This window comes from Engraulis encrasicolus, chromosome 17, assembly GCF_034702125.1.
Source record: "Engraulis encrasicolus isolate BLACKSEA-1 chromosome 17, IST_EnEncr_1.0, whole genome shotgun sequence".
Taxonomy (NCBI): Eukaryota; Metazoa; Chordata; class Actinopteri; order Clupeiformes; family Engraulidae; genus Engraulis; species Engraulis encrasicolus.
Window position 1 is genome coordinate 25,046,975 of NC_085873.1, and position 17,125 is coordinate 25,064,099.

Below are 17,125 nucleotides of genomic sequence, written 5' to 3' on the forward strand. Positions count from 1 at the left end.
GTACCGAAGCATATGTATGATCTAGGGGAGAAGCCGATGTTGATCAGAAAATAGGTTTGGTAAGACCATTAGAGCCCAGTAATTTTTTTTTTTACTTCCTAAGCCCCATGAGCTGCCCAGAAGGGGCGGAGACTTAGGTACTCCATCGAAAAACATGCATTAGGCTCGCTTACATGGTTACACTTCGCAGACGTTGCTTTTGTCGAAATGACTTACAAATGATAAAATAATCACAAGCACACAATATGTGGGGATAGAGTCTACAGGTCAAACAGGGTTAGTGTGTAAGAGCGTGCTGGTTTTTTATGAAAAAAATCTGTCACGGGAGAGATATCGATGATGAATATCAAATCAATGATCAAACAAGGAATGCCTTTTCACCCTCAGAAAGCACTCTTTCTGGACAGACAGCCAGTGCCAACAGGGGCAGAACAAAGGGGTCAGCTGTCCCGGGCCCAGGGAGAGAGGTGGCCAAGAATTGGGTCCTCATTATTATTCGGTGGTGGGGCTTTTAGATTACTTTGTCCCGGGCCCGGCCAAAGCTTTCAGCGAATCTTGCATGATATTACATTACATTGCATTGGCAAACGCTTTTTTTGACCAAAGCGACTTACAATTGAAGACATAATCATAGCCAACATCAATAACAGATTCAAAGTGCACAGGAAATATTTAAATATCTTTTCAGGATTTTTTAAATTAAGTTTCAGACACCATGCTTTCTCCATTTGTGGATAATGGCTCTCACCATGGTTTGTAGACGTCCCAAATATTTAGAAATTGTATTGAATTATTTAAGTATTCAATAAGAATTGCATTAATTTTTCACACAGGCTCTTGCAGGTTTGATTTTTCTGTCAAATGAAATCACTGAAAAAATGCATTTTATGTTTGCCTGGGTTTTACTTGTTTGATGTTTGCATTTGTTTGGTGATCTGAAAATGCTAAGTGTGCCAAATGTGCAAAAAGGTGAAAAAAACAAACAAACAAACAAACAAACAAAACTAATACTTTCACACATTCGTACACAATATATAATTTATTCATTATTAAGCAGTCACAGTAGGGAAAAAAACATACAGATACAGATGCAGATAAAATGTGGAGGGCTCTGGGTGCTGAACAGAACACATCTTCCACCTTTGGCATATAAAAATAACACACTGACATTTTGGGTTTCAGCTATAAAGGCACTTGAAAGACACTGGTATACAATGATTGTAAAGAAGTCTTGAATTGAAACAGCAGGGGGTGAGGAGGTAACCTGGCTCTTGCCAGATCCGTGTGTTTCTGCACAGCTTTACGAGCCACAGTGTTGCCAGATGTGTCTGATCAAATTCCGCCCAAAAAAGTTAGCAAAAAACGCCAAAATGCTCTAAATTCCAGCCAATTTCTACAAATTGCATTGATTTCTATATGGGCACAAAACTGCTAAAAAAAAGAAGAGGATGTCATGTATTGCTCATCTGCTTCACTTGTTTAGTCTTCCGGAAGGATATGAGAGAGATAGAGAAAAGAGGGGGATGAGAGAGGTGGAGAAGAGAGGAGAGAGAGCAGGAGAAAAAATGTGTGAGGACACAAAGACAGCAATAGTGGAGGTCTTTCAGATGCTGGACCTGAAGCGAATGTCTCTGTTGAGCTCTCGCATGGTCTTCAAGAAGGGGGGATGAGAGGGCTGGAGAAAAGAGTGGCAATGCAAGAGGTGGAGAAAAGAGGGGGATGAGAAAGGTGGAGGAATGAAGAAGAGCTAGATATTGATGGTGGTGGATCTTTCTTCCTCTCAGATGCTGGACCTAAAAGGGATATCCGTGTCCTTCATCTGCTCGGCGTAGTCTTCATCAAACATCCTAGCCTGCTCTGGAGTGAAGTGGTTGGCCCAGTCGCCTACCTCTCCTACCACAAAAAAAGCACACCCGGATAAACATACACACATAGATACACACATTGACATGCACGCACGCACACACGCACATGTGTCTTTTTTCTCTCTCTCTCTCTCTCTCTCTCTCTCTCTCTCTCTCTCTCTCTCTCTCTCTCTCTCTCTCTCACACACACACACACTTTTTCACACGCACACTCACACGCACGCACGCACGCACGCACGCACGCACGCACGCACGCACGCACGCACGCACGCACGCACACACACACACACACACACACACACACACACACACACACACACTGACCTTTTCTCATGAAGTTAGAGATGGACTGGTCAAATACAGGCTTGGGCATGAAGGAGTAGTTGGCCATGGGATTGTCCTTCATGACCTTTAATGAGGGTTGGGAGGGTTACTGTTAAAATGCATCCCATGACCTATTGCAGAGTACATGACCCAACATTTTGGGTCGTTTGCAACATATTCCATTATAGTATATTACTGAAATCAATGTGAGTCATGTATCCTGAATACTTTAGATTACTTGATATGTTTTCATGGTTTTTGAGATATTTTGGCCTTGGTTACACGTATGCAGATATTTTTAGAAACCATACAGATTTTTTTTTTTTTTTTAATCTGTTTGCATGCTTTCATTCCATTTACATGGCATGCCTTACGAAAATCGACCATGGATTTACTGTAGTAACCATGGTATGTCATGGTTACTTTAAGTACTCTGAACCAACCATAGTATTACTATGGCTTCCCCATGGGGTTTTCTTGGGTAACCAAGAAAGTCGTGTTTCCTGAATCCTGGCTAACCATGGATCATGGTTATTCCTGGTTTTCATGTTTTTTGATTGATTGTGGGTTTCATGGTCACCCAAAAAAACATGAAAACTTGTATGCAGGCGTGGTGTAATGGTTAGGGAGTTGGACGGAAGATCACAGAGTTGCAGATTTGAATCCCTACACCTCCATCCATAGCTGAGGTGTCCTTGAGCAAGGCATCTAACCCCACATTGCTCCAAGGACTGTTACCAAAAAAGCGGAAGCTAAGTGTAATTTGTGTTAATTGTATAGTTAAAAACCATGATTGAACCATAGTAAAAAAAAAAAAAAAAAAAAAAGGTGCCAAACCATGCTCAAAAAAACATGAAAACCATGGCCGATTTTCGTAAGGGATGGGTGCAAAAGGGTAAGTGCTCAAGCAAAGTGCTGATCAGCTAGCACCAGTTTTTACTGATATTTTCAACGTGTCACTGGAACAAGCCTTAAATTGGCCACCATCATTCCAGTCCCCAAAAAGACGCCCACAACTACACTAAATGACTATACGTCAAAGCCTGTCTCCACCTCCAAAAGGCCCAAATCTATGCCCGTTTATTTAAAGTTAAAGGCTTTTAAACTTCACCAGCAGTGTGCCTTGGAATTTTTGGCAGACCTTATCAACAGCCACAACTGGAGCTAAGTCTGACCATATGTATGCATTAAAAAAAATCCATAGGTCTATATGTGTAAGCACGGTCTTAGAAATGGAATTGATCATTTCTATTCGGAGTACGGTACATGTATTCGGTTACTTCCCAAAACTGACCTTGAAGGACGTCAGCTGCACGACCCGCTCGATGACATCATCAGAAAGTCCCAAACCCAGGTACTCCATTATGCGCACAATCTCACGTCTGGGGTTCTGGTGGAAGATGGGAGAAGATTGAGGTGTTTGTACTGAACATGCGTGTGTGTGTGTGTGTGTGTGTGTGTGTGTGTGTGTGTGTGTGTGTGTGTGTGTGTGTGTGTGTGTGTGTGAGAGAGAGAGAGAGAGAGAGAGAGAGAGGTGTGTGTGTGTGTGTGGTCTTTTGCGCCCTTAAAGGTACAGTCCACCGCTTTTTTGATTTTCATATTTGTAGTATTTCCCAGCATTATTCATGAATGTGCATATAATTTTCGTCTATGTGTTTCCATTGCCTAGTTTAACAGTATAGCCAAATTAAGCGTAGCAATGAAAGTCTATGGGGGCAAACAAAACATCATCAAATGTACTTATAAAGTACTTTAAAATTAATGTAAAATTCACCAGAGTGTAAAACACCTATTTAATCCTGTCCTGTGATCATTTGTGGCTTGATGCACGTCTTGTCTCAAAACAATGTACTCTCTTCTAAAAAGGTCATTTTGTTCTCAAATGACACACACAAGCAGTCATTTTAATACACTCTTATGTGAACCATTGAACACTATGCACAAGGTAAAACTCTATACTCAACTTGACACACAGTAGAAACTTATTTTCTTCAGTGTTCTACTTACTAAAGAGGGTTTTTTTTGTAGTAAAATACTGAAATATTGTCTTTAGACTTGGAGTACACAGATGTGTATACACTCGCCTCCAAAAGAGTTGTCGCCTACCCATCTGTTTGGAATAACAGCTAATAACCTGAATTTCAATTACAGTTTTTCTCGATTGCTTACACACAATTTCTGGTACTTCACACACAATTCTCGGAACATCTCACCCATTTCCCAACTCCCCTAACCAATGTCACTGAACACTAAACACAATTCCTTCTTTACACTCACATTTCAGTTTTAAAACACACTCTTTTCAAACCACTACACACAATTATCTGGATTACACACAATTTTCATGAAGAAAATCCCTGGTTGTCGCATTGAACACACTGTCATTCAAAACACTAAAATCAACTGCCATACTATGTTCACTTCCTCATCACATGGGCAAACTCTCTTCATACCGGTTTACAATCTGAAATCATAACCCCATAAGGACACACAGTGCATGTGATGTTGATGAAAACATGAGTGGATGCAGTGAGAAAAAATCACTTGTTTAGTTTTTGAACTCCAAAATACGTTATACAAGATATCACTTTCATGTGGTTACCCAATATTTTACAATAAATTAGTGAAATGTTTTTGAATGTCAGAAAAATATGTAAAATATATGTTTTGCTACACATCTGTGTACTCTGATTCTGAAAACAATATTTCAGTATTTTACTACAGAAAAATACCCTCTTTAGTAAGTAGAACACTGAAGAAAATAGGTTTCTACTGTGTGTCAAGTTGAGTATAGAGTTTTACCTTGTGCATATTAGTGTTCAATGGTTCACATAAGAGTGTATTAAAATGACTGCTTGTGTGTGTCATTTGAGAACAAAATGACCTTTTTAGAAGCGAGTACATTGTTTTGAGACAAGACGTGCATTTTTCAGAGTTTTTTCAGAGTTTTGCCCGTTGTGTGTGGGGTTTGGAGATTTGTGTGTAGAGTTTTGAGAATTCGAGAACTGATTCCGAAAACTGTGTGTAAGCATGTGAAATCGGTGAGCCCTCTGGCTCGGGTTTCACTGCAGGATGGCCACCAAACGGAATGAAAGCGAGCAACAACGATGTCCAGTGCAAATGAAGCGGTGTAGATTTATTTACAGTGCTCTAACCAAAAGGTGCAGTAACAAAAAAAGGACTTTTCAAAACATAAACAAAAATCAACACGATGGTTGTTCAAAATAATAAACTAACAAATAAATCTAAGCGCAGAGAGCACAATACCTTTTTGCACAGCGACAGTCTCAGGCACCAACCTTTCTCCTAGCCTCCAACAACAGACTGAGCAAAAAGTGGGGTTTTTATACAAACAGACATAATTGGCAAATTGCATAATCATTGGACTACATCATTGACTGATTGGTTGAGACCACTATGCAAGAAAAAAGGTACAGCTAAAACAATGCACTACTTCATATTCACTGTTAAACTACATTCCTAAACAATTGACATTAAACACATTACTGTATGCATACATTCAATTAAACACATTTCTCAAAACAACAACATTACCGGTAAAAATAGCATTCCAAATACATCAAACATTTCATTTCACCCCGCCAGGTAATTCAAGTCTCTGATTGGCGGACTGGGCTTTAACTATCCCCCTACCCATAGTTCGTGTTTCCCAGGGGAGGAAAAGTTGTCGGACCAGGAAGTGTGTGCGTTTGTGTTTGTGTGTGCAATGTGTGGAAACTGGAGCGGTTTGGGATTATGGAGCGATATCGGCAGGTACCTCACCGAACGCTGCGATGGCTGGTCAGTCAGGTAAGTACAAAAAGTTTTTGGAGTGTTGGTGTAACATTGAGCTCTCAAATGCGGTTGCCGGCTCCGCGAGTGAAAGTCTCAGATTCGCGTGTGCGCGCTTGTGTATGGAGGTGTGTGCAGGTGTCCATGTATGCGCCTGTGAGCGTGTGACGTTAGCAAGCTACATTGTAGCGTGCTGCTCAGTGGCGTCTGTGAAAAGGGAGGGCTGCCTTTTCACATTTCCCTCTTCCTCTGGAAGCTCGCCACTGGGGTGGCGAGACAGGTAATCCGCCACCGCATTCTGTGTGCCCGCTCGATAGCGGACCTCGAAACTGTATGGCTGCAAAGCCAAAAACCAACGGGTGATGCGGGTATTTGTGTCTTTCATCTGCCCGAGCCACTTCAAGGCCCGGTGGTCAGTTTCTAAAACAAACTGTCGGCCCAAGAGATAGTAACGAAAGGAATCAAGGGCCCATTTTACAGCAAGGCACTCCAATTCAACAGCAGAGTACCTTGTCTCTCTTGGGAAAAGTTTGCGGCTTATATAAGCCACAGGAAGCTGCTGATCTCCTTCGCCTTGAAGGAGCACGGCTCCCAGACCAACACCGGAGGCGTCAGTCTGGACGGTCATCGGCTGCTTGAAGTCTGGACTCTGCAGTACGGGCCCGCTGCAGAGGGCCTCCTTCAGGTCGTTGAAGGCCGCCTCATGCTGGTCCTCCCACCTGACTCGGACTGAGCCAGACTTTCTGGTGAGATCGGTGAGAGGGGCCGCTCTGGTGGCAAAGTTGGGGACGAATCTCCGGTACCACCCTGCGAGCCCCAAGAAAGAGCGGACCCCCTTCTTGGTCTCTGGCCGCGGGCAGTCCCGGATCGCCTGGAGCTTGTCTTGTTGGGGCTTGATGACACCCCGTCCAACGATGTGCCCCAGGTAGCGCACCTCTTGCTGAACGAAGGCACACTTGTTGGGCTGAATGGTCAACCCTGCTTGATGAATGCGGCGCAACACCTCGGCCAGGTGCTGCACATGCTCCGCCCAACTGCTGCTGTAAATGATGATGTCATCAAGGTAAGCACCCGCGAAGGCGCCGGTGCCGTCCAGCACCCGGTCCATCAGGCGCTGGAACGTAGCAGGCGCCCCCTGCAGGCCAAAGGGCATCACCGTGAATTGAAAGAGGCCCTGCGGTGTTCTGAAGGCGGTGTAGGGTCTTGCTTCTTTGGCCAGGGGCACCTGCCAGTACCCCTTACTCAGGTCCAGTGTGGTGATGTACTGGGCGCCTCCCAGACGCTCGATGAGGTCTTCAAGTCGGGGCATGGGGTATGCGTCGAAGTGTGACTGAGCGTTCACCTGGCGGAAGTCGATGCAGAAACGCATTGTGCCGTCCTTCTTCGGCACAAGGACCACTGGGCTGCTCCAGGCACTCTCTGAACGCTCAATCACCCCCAGTCTCTGCATGACCTGCAACTCCTCCCGGAGAGCAGGTAACAGTCGCTCTGGAACTCTGTACATCCGTTGTCTGGCGGGTGTAGAGTCCTTCAGACGGATGGGGTGCTCCGCCACTGGTGTGTACCCCGGCTGGTCACTGAACAGGCCTTCAGGAACAATGGCCTGTATTTCTTGCTGCTGCTGACTGGTTAGATGGGACAAGTCCACTGTCCCAGCTGGCTGTTCGGTCGGGAAGAATTGCTCGGGGGTGTCCTCTTCTTCTTTCACGGCCTGCACCAACAGCTGTGGACTTGGTGGTGCCTCCCGTTCCTTCCACTCTTTCAGGAGGTTGACGTGGAACGCCTGCCGCTGTTTCCTCCTCTCTGGCATCTCCAGCTCGTAGGTGGTGGGCCCCATCTGTCTGGTGATGCTGTAGGGACCCTGCCACTTAGCGAGCAACTTGTTCTCGTTGGTGGGCAGGAGAAGAAGGACTTTCTGGCCAGGCTGGAAGGTTCTCTGTCGGGCACTTCGGTCGTACCAGGTGGTCTGAGTCGCCTGGGCCTTCTGGAGGTTGTCTCGGACGAGGCTGGCCATCTCCTCCATCTTCTCCCTCATGGCAATGACGTAGGAGATCACGCTGGATGTGGTGGGCTTGGGCGACTCCCAGGCATCCTTCAGCAGGTCAAGGGGTCCGCGGACATGTCTGCCGTACAGGAGTTCGAATGGCGAGAACCCCGTGGATGCTTGAGGTACTTCGCGGTAGGCAAACATCAGGTACGGCAGCCAGCGGTCCCAGTCTTTGGCGTTGGAGGACACAAACTTCCGCAGCATGCCTTTCAATGTTTGATTGTACCTCTCAACAAGTCCATCCGTCTGGGGATGGTAGGGAGTGGTCCTGATCGCACTAATACCCAACAACCCATAAACCTGCTTTAAGGTGTTAGACAGGAAAGCTGTCCCCTGGTCTGTCAATATTTCCCGGGGAATTCCCACCCTTGAAAATAGCTGCAATAGTGCAGGGGCAATGGCTCTAGCAGTAACCTTACGGAGGGGGAACACTTCAGGATAACGTGTGGCATAATCACATATTACCAAAATGTACTGGTAGCCTGATTGTGTGCGCTCTAATGGTCCTACAATGTCCATGGCTATTCGGGTGAATGGGACATCTATCACTGGCAGTGGTTGAAGTGGGTATGGCCTGACTTTGTGTTTGCTGTATAGCTGGCATGTGGGGCATGTTTTGCAGTGTTTTTGCACATCAGTATACAATCCTGGCCAGTAAAATCTGTCTGAAATCCTTTGCAAGGTTTTCACACTTCCCAAATGTGCAGACCAAGGAATGTCATGACCCAAACACAAAATTTTCTGTCTCAGACAGGTCGGAATTACCAGCTGCTCTGCACTGCCATCTTCCGGCTGATGATACAGCAAGCCATCACGCACAAAGTAAAATTCACCCAGCAGGGTCTTTTTCTGGCCTGTGCTCACGCCTTCAACTTCCACCGCTTGGTTAAACAGCACTTTCAGTGAATCATCTTGGTTTTGCAACTCTTTCAGATCATCAGGTACTTGCCACATATCCTTCACTGCATCAGGAACTGCCTCTAGCTCTGCACCAGACATGACTTTAACTGTGCCAACTAGTTTGTCATGCCTACGCTGTCGGCGTGTCTTCCTGTCTCTCAATTTTACAGGGGGACAAATATTTTCTCCACTGTAGGGCATTTCACGCAACAACTCTTGTGCCTTTTTAGCCTGCGCCCTGGTAGCAACGCAACTCATTGGGAGAGCCGTCTGCACCAGGTCTGGCAGAATCACCACATCCTGACCTAAGACAACAGGATAATTCAAGCCTTCAACAACACCGGCTTCTAACCTGAACATCTGGTCTTGCACTTTAACAGACACCAGTGCTATGGGGTATTCATGGACATCACCATTCACACACACTACTCTCAGTTTTTCACCAGTCATGGCTTCAGGCTGCTGAACCAGGTGTGGTTGCACCAAAGTGTGGGTGCTGCCTGTGTCCAGGAGAGCCCTTGCCGGTTTGTCATTCACAATTACATCCATCACTGGCACACTGTCAGCATACACCGCATCAGTCTTAGGTCTAGGCACAGAAACCATACTGCAGCTAGCACCTTTAACTTTCTTCAGAGGACAAGTTCTCGCCCAATGGCCTGGCTTACCGCAATAATGACATACAGCCTGTGTGTTGGCAGATGTGTTGTTGGATGTGTCAGTAGGTCTAAGCTGAGAAGGGTGTTGAGGTGCATAGTGTCTAGTGCTTGGGCCCCTACTCTGTGCACTACTCCCCGGACCAGGACCAACTCCACTCCCATATCCCACAGACTTACCCTTCGGAGGTTGAGGTGCTCTGTTGGGCCCTTGGGATCTGAAGTCCTTCGTTCCACGGCGGGCTGACAGGAAAGCGTCAACGAGCTCTGCAGCCTTCTGGCCTGTGCTGGGGTTGTGCTCTTTAACCCACACTCTCACCTCCGGGGAGAGCGAGCGCAGGAATTGTTCCAGAATGAGCACTTCACCAATCTGTTCTACGGTGTGCTCTGCCGGGCGAATCCATTTTTGGTACAAGTCCTTCAGTCGGCTGTAGAATTCTTTCGGCGTCTCACCAGATTGAATGTTCGGCTCCCTGAACCGTGTTCGGTAGCTTTCGGCGTTAATCTCATACTTGGCTAGGATGGCAGTCTTCACCTTGAAATAGTCCACAGCTTCATATGGGTCCATGGCGACGTAAGCAGCCCGAGCTTTGCCCGACAGGTACGGTACCAGGAATGTAGCCCACTGGGCTAGGGGCCACCTGTAGGCTGTGGCGAGGCGTTCAAAGGTGGTCATGTACTGCTCCACATCATCGCCGTCCTCTAGCTTCGGCACTGCTGCTCTGGTCCACGTTGCCGGCGCTGGGGCTGCTGGAACTGGAACCAGGGTCGCTGGGCCTGCTGCTGGAGCTGCAGTCATCCACGGGGCTAGTGGTGGTGCTGGATACCCTGCTGCTGGTGCTGCTGGGAGGGCTGCTGCTGTTGGTTGCGCCACTGCCGTTGGATGCGCCAGTGCTGCTGCTACTGCTGCTGGGAGGGCCAATGCTGTCGGATGCGCCGCAGGTACTTGGAGGGCCGCCGTCGCTGGATGCGCCGCAGGTACTTGGAATGCCGCCATCGCCGTCGCTGGATGCGCAGCAGGTGCTGGGAGGGCCGCTGTCGCTGGGTGCGCTGCTGCTTGGAGGGCCGCCGTCGCTGGATGCGCCGCAGGTGCTGGGAGGGCCGCCGTCACTGGGTGCGCTGCTTCTTGGAGGGCCGCCGTCGCCGGATCCGCTGCTGCTGTCGTGTGTGCTGCGTCTGCATTCTGCGCCTCACGCGATGGTTGCATCACGGTTGCGACTAGCGCTGAATGCATTGCTGGCCTCACTCCATCTGGCTGCTGCTGGCCTCCACTGGAACTCCTGCGATGGTCCTCCAGCTCGTCACGGACATTGCCCAGTTGAATCTGGATGCTGCGCCACCGCTTCTCTTGCTTCTCCATCTCTTTCTCCTGCGTCTGCATGGACCGTCTCAGCAGGTTGTACAGGTCTGAAAGGTTGAATGAGTCTTGCGGTCTGTCGCCGTCATCAGGTTGTGTCTGTGGCTCTCCTCCAATGGCTCCTTCGACCTCTTCCTCACCTGGACCCAGGGGGTTCTTCTTCAACTTCCTGTAAGCCATCTCACTCTGCTTGCACTTCTTCCTTGTTGACTTTCGTGTCGGCGCCACGATCTCACTTCTGACACCAAATGTGAAATTGGTGAGCCCTCTGGCTCGGGTTTCACTGCAGGATGGCCACCAAACGGAATGAAAGCGAGCAACAACGATGTCCAGTGCAAATGAAGCGGTGTAGATTTATTTACAGTGCTCTAACCAAAAGGTGCAGTAACAAAAAAAGGACTTTTCAAAACATAAACAAAAATCAACACGATGGTTGTTCAAAATAATAAACTAACAAATAAATCTAAGCGCAGAGAGCACAATACCTTTTTGCACAGCGACAGTCTCAGGCACCAACCTTTCTCCTAGCCTCCAACAACAGACTGAGCAAAAAGTGGGGTTTTTATACAAACAGACATAATTGGCAAATTGCATAATCATTGGACTACATCATTGACTGATTGGTTGAGACCACTATGCAAGAAAAAAGGTACAGCTAAAACAATGCACTACTTCATATTCACTGTTAAACTACATTCCTAAACAATTGACATTAAACACATTACTGTATGCATACATTCAATTAAACACATTTCTCAAAACAACAACATTACCGGTAAAAATAGCATTCCAAATACATCAAACATTTCATTTCACCCCGCCAGGTAATTCAAGTCTCTGATTGGCGGACTGGGCTTTAACTATCCCCCTACCCATAGTTCGTGTTTCCCAGGGGAGGAAAAGTTGTCGGACCAGGAAGTGTGTGCGTTTGTGTTTGTGTGTGCAATGTGTGGAAACTGGAGCGGTTTGGGATTATGGAGCGATATCGGCAGGTACCTCACCGAACGCTGCGATGGCTGGTCAGTCAGGTAAGTACAAAAAGTTTTTGGAGTGTTGGTGTAACATTGAGCTCTCAAATGCGGTTGCCGGCTCCGCGAGTGAAAGTCTCAGATTCGCGTGTGCGCGCTTGTGTATGGAGGTGTGTGCAGGTGTCCATGTATGCGCCTGTGAGCGTGTGACGTTAGCAAGCTACATTGTAGCGTGCTGCTCAGTGGCGTCTGTAAAAAGGGAGGGCTGCCTTTTCACAGTAGGCAATCGAGAAAAACTGTAATCACTTGGCTTCAGAAGTCACTCATATGAAAGCTACAACCCTCTCGAATGAAAATATATGTACAAAAATACATTTCATGCACCAAAGAAAGATTAACCCTTTATTGAACACAGACAGGGCAGATTTTGACAAGACAAAAGTTTTGTCGCCTATCGAACATAATGTGAAAATGAGCAGATAAGTCACTTCAAAACACTTCAAATACGCAGATTGGGTGTCATACTTAATCACTGAATCACCCTCACCTCTCCAGAAAATCGACTTTGGCCTTAGGTGTATGTTTAGGGTCATTGTAATCATGGAAAGCAACACAATGAATATCAATGGAGTTCAATGAGAGATGGTGACATATTCGCTATTCGTAGAGCAATACATGTTTAACTTCATGATTTAATCAATGATAAAAGCCCTCAAACACCTGCAGCATGCATGCAGCTCCTCATAAGAGCTGTATCTGTACCATGTTTCACTTTATGCACCATTTCTCTTTTTTCATATTCTTCATCTCCAACACCATATAGTTTTGATGCTATCAGTTCTAAAATGGTTGATCTTGGGATCTTGACTTCAGAGTACGAGTCCCATTAGCCTTCATTTTTGTCAGAATAAGGCCTGACATACTCTTGGCTGGCTTTTTTGAGACAGGACAGTGGGAGAGACTTCTTTGGTGTTAAAGGTGAAGAATTTTGAAAAAATACATGGTGCCTAAAGTCAAACATGGGAGGGATACAGCTCTTATGTGGAGCTGCATGCATGCTGCTGGTGTGTGAGGGCTTTTATCATTGATTACATCATGAAGTTAAAAATGTATTGCTCCACGAATAGCAAATATGTCACCATCTCTCATTGAACTCCATTGATTTTCATTGTGTTGCTTTCCATGATTACAATGACCCTAAACATACACCTAAGGCCAAAGTCGATTTTCTGGAGAGGTGTGAGTGAATCAGTGATTAAGTATGACACCCGATCTGCGTATTTGAAGTGTTTTGAAGTGACCTATTTGCTCATTTCCACTATTATGTTCGATAGGCGACAAAACTTTTGTATTGTCAAAATCTGCCCTGTCTGTGTTCATTAAAGGGTCAATCTTTCTTTGGTGCATGACATTTATTTTTGTACATACATTTTCATTCGAGAGGGTTGTAGCTTTCATATGAGTGACTTCTGAAGCATATTAATTGAAAGTCAGGTTTTTAGCTGTTATTCCAAACAGATGGGTAGGCGACAACTCTTTTGGAGGCGAGTGTATATTTTACATATTGTTCTGAAAAAATTGCACTAATTTATTGTAAAATATTGGGTAACCACATGAAAGTAATGTCTTGTATAACATATTTTTGAGTTCAAAAACTAAACAAATGTGCTTTCTCCTTGCATCCACTCATTATTCATCAATATGACATGCAAAGTGTGTCCTTATGGGGTGATGATTTCAGATTGTAAACCGGTATAAAGAGAGTTTGCCCATGTGATGAGGAAGTGAACTTAGTATGGCAGTTGATTTTAGTATTTTGAATGACAGTGTGTTCAATGCGACAACCAGGGTTTTTCTTCATGGAAATTGTGTGTAATCCAGAGAATTGTGTGTAGTGGTTTGAAAAGAGTGTGTTTTAAAACTGAAATGTGAGTGTAAAGAAGGAATTGTGTTTAGCGTTCAGTGACATTGGTTAGGGGAGTTGGGAAATGGGTGAGATGTTCCGAGAATTGTGTGTGAAGTACCAGAAATTGTGTGTAAGCAATCGAGGTTTGGAGATGTGTGTGTAGAGTTTTGAGAATTCGAGAACTGATTCCGAAAATTGTGTGTAAGCAATCGAGAAAAACTATAATATAGCCTATAATATACTGATAGCAGTGATCAGCGTCATACCTCCTTCATGTCTTCGTAGAAGAGGTAAAGTATGTTCTTCTTCTCTCTCTCCCTCCAGTAGCCTTTAACATGGTCATACCAGGATCCCCAGCCCACTATGGGACAGACACACACACACACACACACACACACACACACACACACACACACACAGGTTTGGTCTCTAATTTGCTTATACATATACTCTATGTGTGTGTGTGTGTGTGTGTGTGTGTGTGTGTGTGTGTGAGAGAGAGAGATAAAGAGAGAGAGAGAGAGAGAGAGAGAGAGAGAGAGAGAGAGAGAGAGAGAGAGAGCGAGAGAGAGAGAGAGAGATAGAGATTTAAAAATGCCTTTATTTTAACACCGCTTGCTCATAGTACATTCTCACAATACAGTACATCCATTACACCCCCCCTATATCATCATACTCAGCTCCCCTCCCTCCCCAACCTGACACAGCAAACCCCACACACACCAAATGCTTGCAAGAGAGAGAGAGAGATGTAGGAAGAGAGAGAAAAGAAACAGCGGTGAACAAAAGAGAAAGATGCACAAGTGAAATAATGAGAGAGAGAGAGAGAGAGAGAGAGAGAGAGAGAGAGAGATGGAGAGAGAGAGAGAGAGAGAGAGAGAGAGAAAGATGGAGAGAGATGGAGAAAGAGAGACACGTACAGTTTCCCTTCATGAACTTGTGTATGTATCCATCCCACGGTCCCGGCTCTGGTTGTGTGAGGTTCATACGGTCGAAATGGTAATAGCTCACCAAGTTATCCTTAGCATTACGCGCCACATAGATGACCTGGAAATAGCACAAAACACACATGAGCACACACGAACACATACGCGCACGCAGGCACGCATGCATGCAAGTACGCATGCATGTAGGCACGCACACAGGCACGCACGCACGCATGCACGCACGCACACACACACACACACACACACACGCACACGCACACGCACACGCACACACACACGCACGCGCTCACACACAAACACAAACACAAACACAAACACAAAGTTATGCTTTGCACTACCAACTCCTTCATAAGCCATTTTTGTCAGAATCAATATGCCATTAGGTTCTAAGCTGCATGCTTCAGAGCTGCCATGTCCCTTTATGTGACTACTAGGGGAATGGGGAAAATGTAAAAAGTCGCGACCATTTAGGAGACCGTAATTAATCCCACTTTGTTGCATTGGTGACACATAGAACCATTTACCTCGGTTACCATATTGAAAATCTGTGGTAGTACCTTACACTTATTTTCCCAGAATCCTTCAGGCACCAGCTGGAAGGGCAGGTGTGTTTTAATCACGCGGGGCGGAGCCATCTCCTTTAGCAGGTCTAGGCCTGATGGAAGAAATACAGGTATAGCGTGCGTTCAAGATGCTGAGCACCCTGTTCAGATCACAAGTCGCGAGCCTATAGCACCTCAGAGGGAGATTAGCAAACAGACCTGAAGGTCTGTTGCAGAACGCTTTACTACTAAGATTGTGACCAAACAAGTGGTTCAACCAGGAAACCGTGCAAAATGTACTGTATGTATAGCTCTTCTGCTAAGCATGCCCATACATTACATCAAATAATTAACATATGATGGAACCAAGATGCCTTGGTAAAGTAGGTTACATTACATAAATAGCAACCACCACCACAATAACCACGGCAAAAAAGTAATTGTAATAACAGGAAGGAGATTCTATGCTACCTCTAGTTGACGTGTGTGTGTGTGTGTGTGTGTGTGTGTGTGTGTGTGTGTGTGTGTGTGTGTGTGTGTGTGTGTGTGTGTGTGTGTGTGTGTGTGTGCGTGCGCGTGTGTGTGTGTGTGTGCGTGCGCGTGTGTGTGTGTGTGTGTGTCTGTGTGTGTGTGTGTCTGTGTGTGTGTGTGTGTGTGTGTGTGTGTGTGCCCGCATGTGCATGTTTGTCTGCAGTACCTGAAGGGATCGGCGGTGGAGAGAATATCTCCAGAAAAGGTATCCTGACGGTTATGGGCGCTCTCTTCGACACGTCTGCATCTCCGTTATTCAGCAGCAAGTCCACTATCTCCTGTGTCCATGTGGTGCCTGAGGAAGGGCACAAGAAGTCAAGGTCAAGTTCAAGGTCAATGGGTCATGGTCAAAAGGTCAGAGATGATTAAACATAACTAAATGTATCTGCATTTTCATTATTCAGCAACACCGCCACTTCAACCTGCACCCATGTGGTGCCTTATAATGATCACGATAAGAGGTCAAGGGTCAAAGTGAAGGCTGAAGCGGTCAAGATCAGCGTCAGAGTGCAAGGTTAAAATGTCAGGCCATTTACATCGCCATTTCTCAGCAACTGGCGGCCTACTACAGTATATCCTGTATCCAGCTGGTGCCTTAAGGCGGGAGATTATGACAGGAAGTGGGTGTTGGTAGAGAGATGGGGAAGAATCAGCAAATGACCTGGGCCGGAATCGAACCTGGGTCGCTGGCGTACTAACCCAGTGCCCTACCGTTAGGCCACGGCAGGGCCGAGATGTAATATCTCATTTTCGAGAGGGTCCCCATACACGGTACAGTGAATATGCTGACACATTTGAAGTACCATATGATGGGAGTGTTTGTGAAATTTGTCTGGCTTTAAACATTACCAGTTCATGTGTGCATGCAAAATTCCAGTCCATTTCTGAGTAGAGTTTGGCCCGCAAGGTAGTCCCAGGTTTTGATTCTGGCCCAGTGCGAATTTGACTTTGACACCCCTGCCCCAGCACTAGCCCATGTTCTTTGGAGTGTGTGGCTATGGATGGGATTTCTCTAACGCAGGAGTTCCCAACTGAAGGCTATCAAGCGCTCCCTTAGGGCTAAAAGGGGCTTCTCGAGGGCTACTTGTTTGTTCAAAATCCTCTACCGATGTCTTGACTTCGTTCTCTAATCACACTATGATTGAATGATAATTTACTTATAGGTTATAAATAAATATTCTTTATAGTTCATAAAGAAATACCGGTAATCTCATATTAAAACAAGAAAAACGTGAACTGTAACATCCTTGGTGGGCACCACTGAAGCTCCTGGAGGAATACATGGCGCCC

At 45.9% G+C, this 17,125-nt stretch overlaps 1 protein-coding gene across 2 annotated transcripts in view; it reads right to left on the minus strand.

The window, feature by feature from the left end:
- Nucleotides 1-1,049: 1,049 nt before the first annotated feature.
- sult1st6 (sulfotransferase family 1, cytosolic sulfotransferase 6) overlaps nucleotides 1,050-17,125 on the minus strand; it is a 20,526-nt gene continuing 4,450 nt past the window's right edge. The window contains exons 3-9 of one of the 2 annotated variants that reach the window (XM_063222034.1): nucleotides 16,002-16,130; nucleotides 15,320-15,417; nucleotides 14,736-14,862; nucleotides 14,082-14,176; nucleotides 3,484-3,579; nucleotides 2,190-2,274; nucleotides 1,050-1,893 (exon numbers count right to left, since the gene is read on the minus strand). In XM_063222034.1, the coding sequence (XP_063078104.1) occupies nucleotides 1,781-1,893; nucleotides 2,190-2,274; nucleotides 3,484-3,579; nucleotides 14,082-14,176; nucleotides 14,736-14,862; nucleotides 15,320-15,417; nucleotides 16,002-16,130 (743 nt within the window). In that variant the 3' untranslated portion in view covers nucleotides 1,050-1,780. The remainder of the gene's footprint in view (nucleotides 1,894-2,189; nucleotides 2,275-3,483; nucleotides 3,580-14,081; nucleotides 14,177-14,735; nucleotides 14,863-15,319; nucleotides 15,418-16,001; nucleotides 16,131-17,125) is intronic. The other variant, XM_063222035.1, reaches the window with a different exon arrangement.